Source organism: Channa argus, chromosome 5, assembly GCF_033026475.1.
Source record: "Channa argus isolate prfri chromosome 5, Channa argus male v1.0, whole genome shotgun sequence".
In the NCBI taxonomy this organism is placed as follows: domain Eukaryota; kingdom Metazoa; phylum Chordata; class Actinopteri; order Anabantiformes; family Channidae; genus Channa; species Channa argus.
Window position 1 is genome coordinate 4,084,975 of NC_090201.1, and position 18,073 is coordinate 4,103,047.

General features: G+C 40.7%; 1 protein-coding gene across 2 annotated transcripts in view; it reads left to right on the forward strand.

Annotated features, from left to right (window-relative positions):
- The first annotated feature begins 348 nt into the window (after positions 1-348).
- Positions 349-18,073, forward strand: part of LOC137127686 (crooked neck-like protein 1) — a 30,443-nt gene continuing 12,718 nt past the window's right edge. Inside the window, exons 1-12 of one of the 2 annotated variants that reach the window (XM_067504996.1) lie at positions 349-419; positions 729-887; positions 1,194-1,360; positions 1,560-1,738; positions 1,944-2,114; positions 2,593-2,784; positions 3,268-3,327; positions 3,468-3,548; positions 4,082-4,321; positions 4,613-4,714; positions 4,976-5,224; positions 7,416-7,828. In XM_067504996.1, the coding sequence (XP_067361097.1) occupies positions 364-419; positions 729-887; positions 1,194-1,360; positions 1,560-1,738; positions 1,944-2,114; positions 2,593-2,784; positions 3,268-3,327; positions 3,468-3,548; positions 4,082-4,321; positions 4,613-4,714; positions 4,976-5,224; positions 7,416-7,754 (1,995 nt within the window). In that variant the 5' untranslated portion in view covers positions 349-363 and the 3' untranslated portion in view covers positions 7,755-7,828. Of the gene's footprint in view, positions 420-728; positions 888-1,193; positions 1,361-1,559; positions 1,739-1,943; positions 2,115-2,592; positions 2,785-3,267; positions 3,328-3,467; positions 3,549-4,081; positions 4,322-4,612; positions 4,715-4,975; positions 5,225-7,415; positions 7,829-18,073 lie in introns of those variants that run through there. The other variant, XR_010914450.1, reaches the window with a different exon arrangement.

Genomic DNA, 18,073 nt, shown 5'->3' on the forward strand with positions numbered 1-18,073 from the left:
GTCCACCAGAACCTGTAGCACATGAGTTTGAACAGTTAGTGCATTAAGTGCAGCAAATCAAGCTTTTTCCCAACTTCCAGCTTTAGTTGTATGTAAACTAAGGTGTTCGTAACAGTTAGTAATTAACCAACAAGCTTGTTGTGGTGGACACATGAAGGTGGATGGGGAACTGAGGACACAGCTGAAATTAAGGCTTTTCTGCACGTTTCCACACTTGAAATATGGTCCATGTGTGTTTGTTCAGATGTACTTGTTATTTACTGTATTCAAGCAATGACAAACCCAACACGAGGAACAAAAGCAGATGAATTTTTTTGTTTTTTCCAGGAGTTCGAGGACAACATCAGAAAGAATCACGCTGGCATGAGTAAGTGGATTAAATACGCACAGTGGGAGGAAAACCTACAGGAGATCCAGAGGTAGTGTGTGTATCTTTGATCTTGAAAATATTAGGACATTGTTTTTGTGCATTGGAAATCAGATTTAATTTAGAAATTCAAAATGTTTTACTTTGGTTCCAACCACCCAGGTTTTCTCAACACTACTAATAACTGCTTTTCATTTTCATTTCAGCCTTCCCATTTTTAAATTTCAGATGAATGTAGTCCAGGTTACACTTGTTTTCTCATTTTTCTCTGAACAAAGAATTTGTTGTGTTCATGTCAGTAACACATTGAACCAGTGTATCTGATGTATTTCTTTCTCTCTGCTGTTTTATTTGGTTTCAGGGCTCGTTCCATTTATGAGCGAGCGCTGGTTGTCGATCACCACATCATCACTCTGTGGCTGAAGTATGCTGAGATGGAGATGAAGAGCCGCCAGGTGAACCATGCTCGCAACATCTGGGACAGAGCCATCACCATTCTCCCACACGTCAACCAGTTCTGGTACAAACTTTTAACTACCTGCTCATCAATTATACTGCAGTTTAAAGATATTTATAGGTTTAGTGTTTTTAGTGTACTTCTACTACTATAATTTTCAGCATTATACATTTTCCCTTTGTAACATATAGCCACAATTTGTACACGGTTAGATGGAGGCACATGATTTGCTGTGGCGACCCCTAAAAGGGAACAGCCGAAAGCAAAAGACTTGACTTTTAGTTCATTTTTGGAGCTTACTTTTTTCACAGCTGTGCTAAAAAGACATTTCTCTTTTGTTTAATGTTTGTCTATTTGTCTGTCCATCAGGTACAAGTACACCCACATGGAGGAGACGCTGGGGAACATCGCCGAATGCAGACAGGTGTTTGAGCGCTGGATGAAGAGGGACCCTGATGAGCAGGCCTGGCATTCCTACATCAACTTTGAGTTGCGCTGCAATGAAGAGGACAAAGCCCGCACCATTTATGAGAAATATATCCTTTTGTTTTATAATATGTTGTTTTTGGAGCATGAACACATTCACCACTCTGGGTGGCGTCTGGCAGCCTCAAACAAATTCCTTATTATTATAACCTCAACACAAGGTCATGTAAATTATATTTGTGACAGGTCTTGTATTTTGTAACACTGGGATGATGTTTGTTGTCTGAAAACTCCTCAATTCCAATGCACTTATCATCGTTCACCCTGAAGTAAAGAACTGGATCAAGTACGCTAGTTTTGAGGAGGAGCATGGCTACATCACTCGCAGCAGGGAGGTGTACGAGAGGGCAGCAGAATTTTTTGTAACTCAACATATGGACGAAAACCTGTTTGTGGCCTTTGCTAAGTTTGAGGAGACGCAGAAAGAGGTTTGTGTATAAAATCCATCCTGTAACAAACTTAAGGACAAAGTTATTTGATTATTACACTGGAAGAGTTGTAAAATATATATTTGGATTGTGATATTACCTTGAGAATGGAGTTTGTCTTGTTAAGTGTACATTCTTCTTACATTCACAGTGCATTTTCTTTGTGGAAAAGCTTTTTCTAGTTAAAAACAATTTCTCTTTACAGATTGAACGTATTCGGGTGATTTATAAGTACGCTTTGGACAGAATCCCTAAACATCAGGCACGGGAGCTCTTCAAGAACTACACAATGTTTGAAAAGAAGTTTGGAGACCAGAGGGGAATTGAGGACGTAATAATCAGGAAACAAAGGTTCCAATACGAGGAGGAAGTCAAGGTTTTTACCACAAAACCATCAGTAGCTTTAAGGAATTTGGCCTCGAAATTAGCATATGAATTAGAAGAGATGTGACTTTTTATGTTTTTTAATATTACAGAGATATATCTAGTTTATAGTTGTACAAACAAATGCCAATTGAAAGATGACAGTAACAGGAATTTTTAGAAAATGTAAAGTAACATAGTAACTAGAAAGCACAAAAAGAACCTAAACATGAGAAACACATTTTCTTAACACTGGCATAAAAACCTATCCCCTAACCCAACCCTTATACAAACAGTATTTAGTGGAGACTATGTATTGAGACTGTTCTTTGGAAGAATGAGTCATATTATGTAAATGGGAAAACACAGTTTTTACATCCTGTTAGTAAATTTGAACAGTCAGATAGTTAGTGCAGCCATCAGATAAAAATGTTACCTTCTGTTTTGATCCCTGTCACTAAGTAATTCTTTGTTTCCTTGTTCGTTTGTAGGCAAACCCGCACAATTATGATGCATGGTTTGATTACCTTCGTCTGGTGGAGAGTGAGGCTGACTCTGACACAGTGAGAGAGGTTTATGAGAGGGCCATCGCCAACATTCCCCCCATTCAGGAGAAGAGACACTGGAGACGATACATCTACCTGTGGATTAACTACGCACTGTATGAAGAGCTGCAGGTTAAAGTGAGTAACAAAGAATCTGTTGTTGTTACAAAGTTCACATAGAAACAGGAATTAACTTGTGCTTATTACCAACAGATGTTTTAGAAAATATTACAAATGACACAAGGAAGGAAGTGGGTGAAGTCCCCTGTGTGTCCCTTCTCATTTGTTGTTTCTGGTTTGTAAAGTATGCTCAATTAATTCAAAAGAAATTCTCTACATTGTGGACAGTAACTAACTACTAACTAACTGTCTGTTATCTACAGTAAACTTCTACACCTAGCTCTGACCTTTTTTCAGAACTATAGCCTAGTGTTTTAGTCTGTTATAAATAATGTGTGAAGTGAAAAGTTTGCTTATTCTGTGGGTAGCTGCTTGTCTGGTTTTCTACACATGCACAGAGAGTTACTCATCTTGTCCATGGACAGAGGTGATTAGAGAAACAAGCCTTTCAGTTTGAATCAAATATCAGTAACAAGCTGTGTCACTTTATTTCTCTGCCAGGATCCAGAGAGAACAAGGCAGGTGTACCAGACCTGTCTGGAGATCATCCCTCACAAAAAGGTAATTTTTTAAAAATGTTTATTTTCTTAGAATGAGGCTTCATTCATTACTGTACCTAAACAAAAAGTTGATGCAGTTGATAGAACAAAAAAGTCTTGGCACTGTTATTCAATGAAAACCTTGTCATGTTTTCATTTCAGTTCACATTTGCTAAGATTTGGCTGCTCAGCGCTAAGTTTGAGATCAAACAGAAGAACCTCCAGGGAGCCCGGAAGATTATGGTAAAATATGCATGTTAAAGCACCTTAAAAACAACACAAAGTGCTGCACACAGACATGAAGACAAATAAAACACATAAAAGAATTATAGATATAAGACACAAAAAGCCATTTTAAAAAATCCAACATCTCAAACTGAGTTAAATGCCCAGGAGAAGTAATGTGTTTAAAGGGAAGATTTAAAAACTGTTAGTGAGTTGACCTGCCAGATGTGCAACGGCATGGGCATTTTTATTTAGAACAGTACAAACTAAAATATATGGAAATAGATTTACAATTATCTATAGGAGTATGAGAGGTCCACCTGTTCTAAAATTACGTGTGTAACATGAACATTAGTCTTATTTAATAAGATAAAAGTCTCACATTAAAATATTTGAGAGATGTGGCCAAGAGGTACCATAAAAACACTGATCACAATAAACACACAAATAAGATACAGTTGAAGCAACAGTCATTATAATTGACAAAACAAATTCATTGCTTGTAGAGGTGTTCAGTCTGTCTGTGATATTAACATTGACTTTTTTCACAGGAAAGAGCAATCGGTAAATGCCCAAAAAACAAATTGCTGAAGGGCTACATTGAGATAGAGCTTCAGCTACGTGAGTTTAACCGCTGCAGGAAGCTGTATGGAAAGTACATTGAGTTTAGTCCGGTGAACTGCACCACCTGGATCAAGTTTGCAGAGCTGGAGATGATGCTGGGGGAAATCGACAGAGCCCGCGGCATCTTCGAACTTGCCATCGGACAGCCACAACTTGAAATGCCCGAGGTATTTGTTGCAGTCATTTTCAGAGTCATAGATTTAATTTTTTACAGTTGCGCATATTGATTTGACTATCAAATCTGGAAATGCAGCATTTTGTTTCTTTATGTTGCTATCATGCCAGATGCCAAACAAAGTGACAACATGACCAAATATGAGATGGTCAGGGGGAAATTATTCATGTTCTTAGGTTCTGTATATATTTAATCACTTCATGACTGAAATTGACTTAGTTACCATTCATGCTGATGAGATTCATCTTCTCATTTCTTCAATTTTGGTCTGTTTGTCTCTTAGCTGGTGTGGAAGTCGTACATTGACTTTGAGATTGAGCAGAAGGAGTATGAAAACACCAGAAACCTTTACAAGCGGTTGCTGCAGCGCACTCAGCATGTCAAGGTGAAAGCTCCACTCATGAAGTTGTGGACATGATGTAATGTTTTCTAAACCAAACATTGTTTAGAGTTTTGTAAAACTCAACATTACAAAACATAATTCTGTCCTAAAAGAAATATGGCAGAGCTGCGAGGAATTGTCTACTCTAGAAATTATTTTTGATCAAATTCAGTTAATAATACGAAACACTGACAAGCTGGTTTTAATGTTTCTTGAAACTGACCCCGGTTGAACTCTAATCATCCTCCTCTTCCTCTCCTGCAGGTTTGGATCAGTTATGCCAAGTTTGAGCTGTCTGTCAAAAGGCCCGACTGGCTGCAGAAGTGCCGGCAGATCTACGAGGATGCCAACAAGAGCACGAGAAGCTGCGAGGAGAAGGAGCAGCGGCTGATGTTGCTTGAGTCCTGGAGAGACTTTGAAAAGGAGTTTGGCACCAACATCACCAGGTGGAAAGTCAGGAAGCTGCTGCCAGAGAAGGTGAAGAAGAGGAGGAAGGTGACAGCCGAGGACGGGGTAAGATTTGGGTGTAATGTTGTACTGAACATATCCCGGATGGACACTAACATGCAGTTTTGAAACTGCCCTCTATAATTAATTACTCAAAAGTATAATAATCACAGTTTTCAGGACATGTATGAGAGCTGTAAGACCGTGGTGAGGTGTGTTGTAGGTGTGACAGAGGAGTTCAAGGTGGAGATGGGTCTGCATCAAGGATCGGCTCTGAGCCCCTTCTTGTTTGCTCTGGTGATGGACAGGCTGACAGATGAGGTTAGACAAGAATCTCCATGGACTATGATATTTGCAGATGACATTAAGAGCTGGAGCGAGAGCAGGGAGTAGGTGGAGGAAAATTTAGAGAGGTAGAGGTCTGCTCTGGAAAGCAGAGGATTGAAGGTTAGCCGCACCAAAACAGAATACATGTGTGTGAATGAGATGGACCCAAGTGGAATGGTGAGGTTACAGGGAGCAGAGGGGAAGAAGGTGCATGACTTTAAGTACTTTGGGTCAACAGTTCAGAGCAACAGAGAGAAAAGTTTCAGGCGTGTTGTGTGATAAAAAAGTATCAGCAAGAATGAAGGGAAAGGTGTTCAAGACAGTGGTGAGACCAGCAATGTTGTTTGGGTCAGAGACACTGAAGAAAAGACAGGAGGCAGAGCTGGAGTTAGCAGAGCTTAAGATGTTGAGGTTCTCTTGGGGAGTGACGAGGATGGACAGGATCAGGAATGTGGACATCAGAGGGACAGCTCATGTTAGATGTTTTGGACATAAAGTCAGAGAGGCGAATTGAGGTGAGGTAATTTGCACATGTTCAGAGGCGAGACTGAATATATCGGTAGAAGGACGGATAGGTTGGAGCTGCCAGGCAGCAGGTCTAGAGGAAGAGCAAAGAGGAGATTTATGGATGTAGTAAGAGAGGACATGAAGTTAGTTAGTTTGAGAGAAGAGGATGCAGAGGACAGGGTAGTATGATTCACTATGGTGACCCCTGAAAGGGAACAGACGAAAGGGAAAGAAGAAGTTAATAAAACATAAATGCCAAACGTATTATGCTCCTAGCTTCTCAAGTTTGTTGGTTTTCATTTACATTTACATTTACATTTAGTCATTTAGCAGACGCTTTTATCCAAAGCGACTTACAAGTGAGGTACAAGGCAAGCAAAAATCTAAGTCAAGGAGAAAACATAGTTCACGAGATACAAGTGCAAGAGAGCAGAAAGTTTTTTGGTTTTTTTTATCAACAGATTTAAGTGCATAGGAAGATGCGGAAGACTTCAGTTTTCAGCAGTTTTTTGAACATTGGGAGAGAGTCAGCTGAGCGTGCAGTGTTTGGTAGCTCGTTCCACCATCGTGGGATCATTGCTCTGAACAGTTTTGCTTGGTGTCTTCTATGCGGTGCTGGGACCACCAGACGTCGTTCGTTGGCAGACCGCAGCGGGCGAAAAGGATTGTAGACTTGAATGAGTGAGTTGAGGTAAGCGGGAGCTGTCGAGTTAACCACCCTGTGAGCAAGAGACAGAGCTTTGAACCTGATGCCAGCAGCTACAGGAAGCCAGTGTAGAGATCTGAATAGTGGAGTGACATGGGTCTTTTTTGGCTGATTAAAAATGAGGCGAGCTGCCCATTTTGGATCATCTGCAAGGGTTTGATTGTGGATATCGGTAACCCCGTCAACAAAGCGTTGCAGTAATCAAGACGAGATTTTCAAACAATAACTTGAAAATCTACACTAACCAGTAAAATAAACACTGTTGCTTATTCATTAGATTTTTCCACCGTTTTCTAAAAATCTAGACTGAATCTCTGCATCAACTTAGATAAACCTACTCAACCTGGAAAACGATGGACACATTAATCTAAACAGACAATTAGCAAATCTGTGCTTCCTTCAGTTGTATAAATCATAACTACAAAGTACGTTGAATTTGAGTCTCACTCTAAATTACATATTACTGTATGTTACATACTGTAAGTTTAAAATGTGAAATAAGTAGAGACTTGAGACTGTTGTTACTGAACTGAGCACAATCTTCAAAATATTATTTATGAAAGCTAAACACTTTTCTGGCTCCACTTCTGTTTTATGTTGCTAAGCTAAAGTGACAATTTATAGACCAATTATCTAAAACAGCCACAGATCATCTGCTGAAAATAAATAAAATAATCACAGCCATGGGTACTAATCAGTTTTTCCTTTTGCCTTTAGTCGGATGCAGGCTGGGAGGAGTACTACAACTACATCTTCCCAGAGGACACCGCCAACCAGCCCAGCCTCAAGCTGCTGGCCATGGCCAAAATGTGGAAGAGGCAACAAGTGGACGGCAATGCTGAAGAGACGACGTTGCCATCGTCCGATGAACCTGCAGCTGCTGCCGAAAACCAAAACGAGTCCGAAAGAAACACTGTGACTGAAAGCAAAGAGAAAAGGTACAACGATCCAGACGACAGTGGCAGGGGCATTAGAGAGAGTTACAGTGATGAGGACGACGGAGAGAATAATAAAAAGAAGAAAAGAAAGCCGGAGCGGGAGGAAGATGAAGATTAAACACCCCACTCAGGGACATAAAGGGAGTGAAAGTTCAGGGTTTTTCTACTGTTTTTTTTTTTTATCAACTACAATAAAAGCAGCCAATGAGCAGTGTTTATCTGTGTTTTTTCTGCAACTATATACCATTACATAAATCATACTGATTTCTTACAGTAAATTAAGCAGAATATTGAATTTATGATGCAAGAAGCTTAAATTGGTTTAATCAGTGACTATTGAACTGTGGGAATGATTTAACTATGTACAGTCTATCTGAGCAAGCCTGGTATACACTTAAATCTCAAAAAGTGTGAACTAATGCCCATCAGAAATCAGTCTTTCACCAAAATTGCATTAGCCATTTCTAACAAATTTATTAAACTAGTAAATGACATGAATTACAGTTTTATTTGGAAGAAAATACACCACTATCACCACTAAGAAAAGTGATGTGTTTAAAACTTTAAAGGACGGAGGATTAAATGTAATTGAAATAATAAATGGTGTGGTTACAGGAAATGTTGCAAAACAAAGGAGTTTTCTGGTTTAATTTACCATCAAAACTATTTCAGAAATGTGGGAGAATACACTTTATTGAGGTGTGATGTCTGGGTGGGTAAATTGCAAATTAAGCTCTGAAATTTTCATCAGCAGGTCGTTAATTATTGGAAATTGTTGTTGTAGAAACATAACTACTCCACACAGTTCAGCATTTGGAACAATAGATATATTTGGTCTAAAGGGAAAAAGTCTTTTTATTACTGTAACTGGATGGAGAAAGGTGTTTTGTCTATTCTGCACTTTATGTATTACACAGATTTTGGTAATTCATTTAATGTATTTAATGTCAATGTGTTTTGGAAAGAAGTGTGGATGTCAGAAAAAAGACACAAAGTCACCTGTTTCATGAAAGAGAGAAAACTGGAAATGTTTTATAATTGTTTACTTATTTAAGTCAACAATATCTTCACAGATGTCGAGTTGATGTAGACCACTGTTTTTGTTTTTTGTCTTTTATTTAGTCATATTTATTTAATTGAATATATATTTTATGTATAGATTTGCACAAATTATACATGAACATATATTGTTGTAGCTTGGTATTTATCTCGACATTGTTAGTCACTGATGAGCGAGTGAGAAAAAATTAGTGGATAGTGAACGTGGGGGTTACAAACTCGGGTCCTCTGTTCCACCTGTAGATGGTCAATTTTGTGACAGTCAAGAATGTACAAGCAGGCATGATGTATGTAAACACTGTGTCCAGATGTAGACTGACCAAGAAATCATTTTTAACACATAGTTGAAGTGCAAATATATAGTTTTTGTATTTTTACATATATGTCAGGAGGTAAAGGACCAAACACAAAATTCAAATATATCAGCAAAAGGTCAGACAGCTTTTTATGTAGGTGACTTGTGAGTTTGCATGTTCTCCTAGTGTCTGTGGTGGTCTCCAGGTGCTTGAAGATGCATCTTCCAGATGTTCTAAACTGTTCTAAAACTTTGAAAATAAATTCAGAATAAGCACAAAGCCCATCTATCTGGTCACACCAAGCATGCAAATGTCTTGTTTCTATAAAATGAATGAGAAGTGTCGCTGGACAAAACCGCCGAGGGATTTGGTGTTTATGTTCAGTGTGAAGTCCACTTTGACGCCGGTCAAGAGATCAGAAGATGTGTCCACTGTGGTTACAAAGGGATGGACGTGGTCAGCAACAAAACTCACGTAGTGTAGGCTGTGGCATTTAAATGATGCTCAGTAGGTACAAAGGGGCCCAAAGTTTGCCTAGAAAATATTTTCTGGTAGATCTCAATATCATTTTAATATTTAATAATATTAATATTGGCCTTTAGGGTTTCAGGCTGCTGTGAATTCTGGATATGCATGGAGCTGGAGGCTCATTCGTAAGAGCAGTTAGGACATGTCCTGTATGTGCATTACAAGTAGAGGTGGGTGAGATGCCATTAGTGGTGCAACTTCTAGTAAATTACTGGGTAAACCTGAGAGGTCATGAAGACAATAATACCACTAAAAAAGTTCCACAAGCTTGTTGGGAGAGGGGAAAAATACCAAAACACAGTTTTGGATGGACAGTGGAGGCAGCAACAAGAGACTTGAAAGTGTTGCAAGAGACTTGAAAGTGTTGCAAATTGAATTCTGTTCAACAGTGGTGTAGTCTATGGTTCCTGTGTGGCTGTTGGAAACAACAATAGAAGATCTAGAATTACTCAACATGAAAGGTGTAGCACACTTGATAAAAACATGCAGACATGATCTTGTGGGTTCTTTCTTTACTCACAAAGCTGCAAAAATACAGACAAAGTAGTGCACTGTGTGTCGGCGCTGCCTGTACACTCCCGACACAAACGCTCGCAAAAGGGCGTCTCCCTCTTGTGGCGAACATTGGTAACAACACTTAATCAAAACTCACAATGTTGTCTGTGTGCAAAAGACTGGAGTGCAGATATCGCAAAATAAGGTAAACTAGTAAATCAAATTTTGCCAAAATAACAGTGTAGAATATGAACTTAAGTTACAATGGGGTTAAATAAACAATATGTGTTGGAGGTTCTGGTTGCATTAGGATTTTTACAGACGGGTCAAAAGATCCTGTAACAGGATTAATTAGTGCCGCAGTTACAGTCCCATCTCAAGGAGTAGATGATGCTAGAAGGACATAAAACTCTCTGAGTCTGTACACCGTTGAGCTTTAAGGCATTGTGATACCCCTTGACTGGGCCCTTGACTCTTACACTTATACTGTGTTGTTTTTTATGTCTATAGCTGAAGAAGCTGAAGCGAGAAGGGTTGTCCCCCGTGTCACAGACGTCCCATTGAATGAATTCAGGAATGTTGTAGTTCATGGAGATGTGTATGGAAACGGTGTGTATATGTCTTAAATAAATAATATTCTTTTATCAGACTATGAATTTTGTGTAATTAGTAGGATAGTTGGTAATCTGATATTTATCTTTTGTTTTAAAAAACAGAAAACCTTCAACATAGCGGAGAGCTACCCAGTGCTAAAAGGAGTAGAAAAAAGGGAGACGATACACTAGGGGACCCTCCAGAAAGACATATTACCAACAATAAACTTTAACGATCTACACGTCGACACGACGTTCACAACCCCGGACTTCGAGGATCTAGGACCGGACCTCTTCGCCAGCATCTCCAAAACTGGCCAGTACACTGTGAGTACCTGCTGGGATTGGATGAGATTTTCGATGTATTAACAACTGTTGATAATCACGAGGCGGGTCTTGAGACAGACAGGGAAGCTAGTGGGGATGTGGGGATTCTATGTAAACCGGAGGTTGTAGATGCTATAGACGGCTTGGGCGCTTTATAGCTACTCTTTGGACAGGAGTGAGAGTAATATTATTCTGTTGTTTTGTTTTAGGGTTTTTTTTGGTGAAAAATAATAAAACCAGCCAATGAGCAGTGTTGATTGTGTAACTGTGTTTTCTCTGCAACTATAACATTACTCATAAATCTCATCTTTCTTGCCAACATGCCCCATGTCATTATGTAAGTGTTTCAACACCAGTGACTTCAAGCTGTCAGGTAGGACTAGCTGCCATCTATCTGGAGTCTTACAATATAGAATCCCATTTTCAATGCATAGTTTAGCCCATTCCTGCATTATTTTTTTACTTGCACCCTTTACATTATGCTTCATGTCATCTGTGAATGTTTTTTTGACTTTTCATTATCTCGCCTATCACTGAATCCCCTTTTTGAGCTCTTTGCAGTTCAGCGGGATCCATAGGCAACAAAACATCTCTGCTGCTTGGTTCAAGCTGGTCACCCTGGGAGATGGTCAGGGCGGCAAACCAGGCAACATCCTGATTTTTACTTCCCCTGCAGCCTTCCCAGGTGGTAGTGACAGCTTCCCCAGCCAGTTGCTCCGTACACTCTTTCATATATTTGTAGATGTCAAGAGGGCATCTAGAAAGAGTGTCTGCATCAACATTCACTTTTCCAGGTCGATAACATATGCCAAATCTGAAGTCAGACAGTTCCCCCACCCATCTGAAACTGACTGCATTTAATTTGGCTGTATTCTTGACATACGTTAAGGGATTATTGTCTGTATAGTTGGTGAAATATGGGGCATAAAACAAGAAATCCCTGAATTTCTCGCAGACAGCCCACTTCAGAGCAAGAAATTCCAAGTTTCCCGAGTGGAGCCGGTAGTTCTTCTCGCATGGTGTGAGGGTCCTTGAGCCATATCCAATCACCCTGAGTTTGCCGTTCTGATTCTGCTTCAAGCCCTTTGTCGGACGCGTCTGTGTGAAGCACAAATGGCAGTTCAAAGTCTGGCTAGGCGAGAACAAGTGGATTTGCCAGCATATCAATTAACTTAGACAGCGCCTCTTGGTGTCTCATTGTCCATGTATGGATATGGACTGTGCACCTATCACTTTCTGTACACCACGTCTCCCTACCGATCCTCAAACGTGCAAGCATAGCATAAGATGTCGTCCAAGTATGGAATGCAGCACTCATCTCGCAGGGGGGCAAGCATTTCTTCCATACTGCGTTGGAATGCAGCAGGTGCATTAGTCAGCCTAAAAGGGATTCGCACCCACTCGTACAGGCCCCAGGGGGTTATGAATGCAGTTCGGGATACACCCCATATCATTGTAGTCTCGAGCAATTGCGGTTGATTCCTCTCGCAGCATTTTTTGACAATCTTCTGCTGGTCGTCACTTAAGTGACTGACATCCACTGGTGGATCCCATGTTGATGTCCCACTACTTCCTGCATGCTCCTGACCGGCAGAGGAGTCCTCACTGCTGGTTTCCTGGGGAGTATGTGACTTAAACAAGTTCAGTTCCTTAGTCTTATTTACTTACTTACTTTTGCTAAATGTTCAATGCTCCCCAAAACAGTCCTGCAGTTCAGGGTTATACTGTGCTGTGGACGGTTGCTAATGGGAAGTGTGACGTAATCGCCTGAGAGATTTTAATTAAACTATCCCCAACATCCAACTGTTGTACCTGGGGATTGTCCTCATGGGGTTCAAAGAGCACAAGTGGGTTTGACGTGTCATATGTGGAGGGTACTTTACACTTAACATTTCTAACTTGACCAGCTGGAATAACTACATCATACTGCCCCAATCTCAGCTTGCCTTGACATGTACTCTTGTCATTGCTGAGTTTCTTCTGGATGAAGTTGACAAGTGCAGTGGCTTGATCGCCCTGAAGATTCATTGCACCACGTATGCCCCAGTGTCTAATAAACAGTCTACTGCATAGTTGTGAATGTAGCATTTGATTCGACATTTCCTCCCAACTAGCTGAGGTACAGTCTCACAGGCTTCTTCAGTCTCATGTTTTGTGAGCAAGGATGGCACATAGCTAGTCTTCACATTGGCCGTTTTCTTCTGATAAAGCTCTGATTTTGTGGCGTTTGGCTGCCCATTGCTATTAGGTTTATGTGCTTCAACAAATAAGTGACTCTGTGGCTGTACTCTCTTAAAACATCCAACTGCCCTATGACCTGCCTCTCCACATATGAAGCAATGACTGCTTGAACTCATGCCTCCTTCATCTTGGGGCAGCCATACTTCCTTGATAGTAACTTCGGTTTGCTTCGTTTAGTATGAATGCACTGGTAAGACGGACCCTATTAGCTGCGAGGGCTTCAACCACTTTAGTCAGAAAATCAATTTTGGCATTCAGTTCTTCTATTACTTTATTTTTACTCCTTACTTTACCATCTGATGTATTTTCAATGTCTCTTTCAGTAGTAAGCTGAGCACTATGAGCATTTGTTTCATTTTGACAAGAGGATGCGCCGTGTCTGGGCTGCCTTTTGCCCTCCTCACTGGATATTTTGTTCACCTGCCTCATTAGTGCTTCATCTGTCACGCCATAGCCTGAGAGGAGGGGTTAGAGTTCAGTACGAACATCTGTGTATTTTGGGAGAAGGCCCATATCTTTAGTTCAAATATATAGTAAGATACTGTATTTTTACATATATGTCAGGAGGTAAAGGACCACAAACTTTTTGTTCCCTTTCTATCATCTTAAAGCAGTCCAGCCACTTTTCTCTGACCTCTGGCATCAACATGACATTGTCAGCCAGAGAACTGCTGCTCACTGGATACTTTCTCTGGTTCAGACCGTTCTCTATGAACCATAGAGATGGTTGTGTGTTAAAATCGTCCTGAATCAACACTTTCTGAAATACTCTGTCCAGCACCCACCGTGTCACATTCAAAGTCACTTAAATCACCTTTCCTCCCTGTTTGATACTCACTTTGAACTTTAGCATGAATGCATTGAGTTGCTGGCCTGTGATTAAACTTTTGCATTGAGGAGCAGTTGAACAGCACCTAATTGCATGAGGCCTGTAAACTATACTAACATCAAAACCAAAGTCATCTCAAATCATATGTGAAATTACTATGAGTAATAAGAGTCTTTATATATTGATTGTTAAAATGATGATCAATTAGTTCCCCACAGTCCAATTATACATTTCTGGTAGATCTCAATATCATTTTAATATTAGAATAGTCGTCACTTGTAAAGTCTCCAAGTCTCCAACGATCTCTTTGACTTTTCTGTCCATTTGTCCACCGTTAGAAACGGTGGAGCATCTTATGTTAAACTGTAGGAATGAGAGAGTGGACTCTCAGAGCATGTGCCAACGAGCTAGCTGATGTTCTTACCTGCATCTTCAACCCCTCCCTCAGCCAGTACACTGTTCCTTCGTGCTTTAAGACCACGACCAGCCTCCCCCTGCCTAAGAAGAAGAAGGCACTCACTCCAATCATCATTAAGTGTTTTGAGAGCGTGATGCTGGCCCACATTCAGAGCAGCATACCAGACACTGTTGACCCCCTGCAGTATGGTAAAGGGTAAATGGTCTGCACTTATATAGCCCTTTTCTACCTATTGGCATTCAAAGCGCTTTACACTGCTTCTAATTCACCCATTCACACTCAAAATCACACACAAACTAATACACCGGTGGGAAAGCTCCTATGGAGCTGGCCAGGAGCAACTAACTTGGGGTTCAGTGTCTTGCTCAAGGACACTTTAACATGTGACTGGAGGAGGCGGGGATTGAACCAACAACTGTGAGGTTGGTGGACAACCGCTCTACCTTCTTGTGTATGCCTACCGGTCCAACAGGTCCACATCAGATGCCATTGCCGCTGCCATCCTCTATTCCCTCTCTCATCTGGAAAATAAGGACTCATACCTGAGGATACTCTTCATAGACTACAGCTCCGCCTTCAACATGTTCATCCCCCACAAACTCACCCACAAACTGTCCACACTTGGTCTACACCCCACCCTCTGTGACTGGCTCCTAGACTTCCTAACTGGCAGGCCTCAGTCTCTCAGGATTGGTAATAGGACTTTTCAGCCAGTATCATCACAAACATTGGCAACTCCATAGGGTTGTGTACTCAGCCCCATCCTATACACCGTGCTCACCTAAAACTGTGTTGCATCCCACAAGGACATCATCCTGAAGTTCACTGACGATATCACCGCAGTAATAGGATGCATTGCTGGCGGAGACGAGGCAGCCTACAGGAGGGAGGTGGCCAGTCTGGTGTCATGGTGTGGAGACAACAACCTCACCCTCAACACGGACAAGACGAAGGAAATGATAGTGGACATGAGAAATGAGAGGAGAATGCATCAGCCACTGTTCGTCTGGGAGCTTGAAGTTGAGAGGGTGAGCAACTTTAAATACCTGGGTGTCCACATCAGTGAGGACCTCACTTAGACACCTCAGGTCATGCAGCTGGTCAAGAAGGCCCAACAGTGGCTATGTTTTCTGAGGAGGCTGAGGAAGTTTGGCATGTCGCCTAAGATCATCAGCAACTTCTACAGCTGCGTCATCGAGAGTGTCCTGACCACCTGCATCACTGTGTGGTACGGCAGCACTACTGTCATGAACCGCAAACGCCTGCAGAGAGTGGTGAAGACTGCGCAGAAGATCACCAGGACTCCACTGACCTCTCTGCAGAGCATCTACCACCGCAGAGTCCACAGGAGAGCTGCTTCCATCCTCAAAGACCCTTCCCACCCCCAGCACGGACTGTTCACACTTCTACCCTCAGGACGGAGGTACAGAAGTATGAAATGCTGGACTTCAAGACTGAAGAGGGGACTCTGCCATCAGACTCCTAAACAACTAATAGGAGTTTGCAATCATGGACATAACTGTTTACATTGATTTACATTTTTGCTTTTCACATTCATAATTTCAGAACTGCACTATCTCACTGAGAACTGCACTAACTCACCTTTATTACTCTTTTTTGTTTTTGCTCTTATTTTTTATTTTTAATTTTTTTCTATTTTTATTTTACTTTACTGTATGATATTTATTGTGGACGGCAAAGTAAGAATTTCATTGTGCAGAGAAACATGCTTTCTGTCTGTGCATATGACAATAAACACTTTGAATCTTGAATCTTTAAAGAAAGTACATAGCTGAGAGAGAGGATATGATGTGTAAATGGAGAATACAAGGAGTGGGTGAATGTGGGATTAAAGGACATACTGTAATTTGATATAATCAAATTGCAATAGTAAACAATGGTTTTTGGAAAAAAAACTAATTCTGATAATTACGTCATCAGTTTTCTAGTGGCTGGCCTCAAGATCTGCTAATTCACAAGCTGCCAGTCCTCTGGCGTGAAATGGCAGCATCCCTGAGCTACTGTGGCAATGCTCTTCCTCAATGTCACCAACAGAAACGCAGAGCAAATGACACAAGATGGCGCCTGTGTCCCCTAACAGTTGACACCGTGTGACATGAACATATTTTCTTTACTGTCAGTTATCAAAGCCAAATATAGCAAACAAATATTGAGCTCTGTAAGTTGTCCTTCTCTACTTCCTAAACCTTTTCCACAGCGGCTGTCTTTTCTTGCTTCTGTGTTATTTATTACATCATGTGCATGAGGGTTACAAACTGGGGTCCATCTGTTCCACCTGTAGATGGTCAATTTTGTGACAGTCAAGATTTTACAAGCAGGTATGATGTATTTAAACGCTGTGTCCAAAGATGTAGACTGACCAAGAAATCAGGGTTAACACATAGTTGAACAGTTAGTGTTGTTACAGTATCTGTACTGAACAGAAATATCTTTACTGCAAATGCATAGATACTGTATAAATATGTCAGGAGGTAAAGGACCACACACAAAATTCAAATATGTCAGCAAAAAGTCAGACAGCTTTTTACGTAGGTGTGTCAGGGACCGAGCACCTAGACACAGGACACGGGAATAGAGTCGCAAAAGAAAATGGGTTTTATTTACCCAAATGTAACATATACAAAGAAATTTACTAACAAAATGTGGGCCCTAAAAGAGGTCAACAAAAGATAGCTAAAACACACAACACAAGTTCTAACCACAACAGAGACCAAACTGACCTCACCCAAGTGAGGTGACAAGGCGCAACATATATACTGGCTGACAAATCCAATATGACACACAAGGGGTAGACATAACTGTAACTAGACAAATTATAAACAACTCTAGACAAATACTTTAGTAACATTATCCAATTACTTAAATATGGAAAAGCAATGACAAAATAATGAAACAAATACACGTTAATAACCTATAACATCTAACCATCCCTGCATCAAATGGGGTACTTGGTACAGTCTGGGCCCAGTAGAAAGTATTTAAAGTTGATAAGGGGCTCAATCCAAGCTTTTATTTGGATGACCAACACCCCCAGACCAGCAGAATGGTAACTCAAGAAAAAGAGAAATTAATTTAAAACAACTTAAACTTAATAGCAAGAAACTAAACTTAAGGTAAAAGGTAAGTGAAAACATTACCAAACAAACTTAAGGTGTGGCCATCACAAGGTGAATTATGAGTTTGTATGTTCTTCTAGTGTCTGTGGGTGGTCTCTAGGTGCTTGAAGATGAAAAGATGTGCAGGCCAGTTGGATTCGAATCTACATATTGCTAATTAGTGAGAATGAGTGCTTGTCTCTGTCTCTGCCCTGTGATAGAATTGTCCCCTGTAAAGGTTGTACATGGTCTCTTATCCCATGAGAGCTGGAATAGAAGCAGAAAAAGCATGAAAATAAAGGTGTTTTACGGTACAGGCTTAACATAGGTTTTTAAGTTTTAAAAATCCCACTCAGCCCACAGTGGTCCCAGTGATTTCTGATAGTGAGATGGCTTAATTTGTGAGATAGAAAACTGAAGAGTAATGATGCTCCTTTTTCTCTTACTGCACTGTTTTCCACTGGTATCCTGCGTTTTGGATGACGGCTGGGATTGGCTACAGCACCCTGCAGCCCTAGACAAGAGAAGCAGGCTG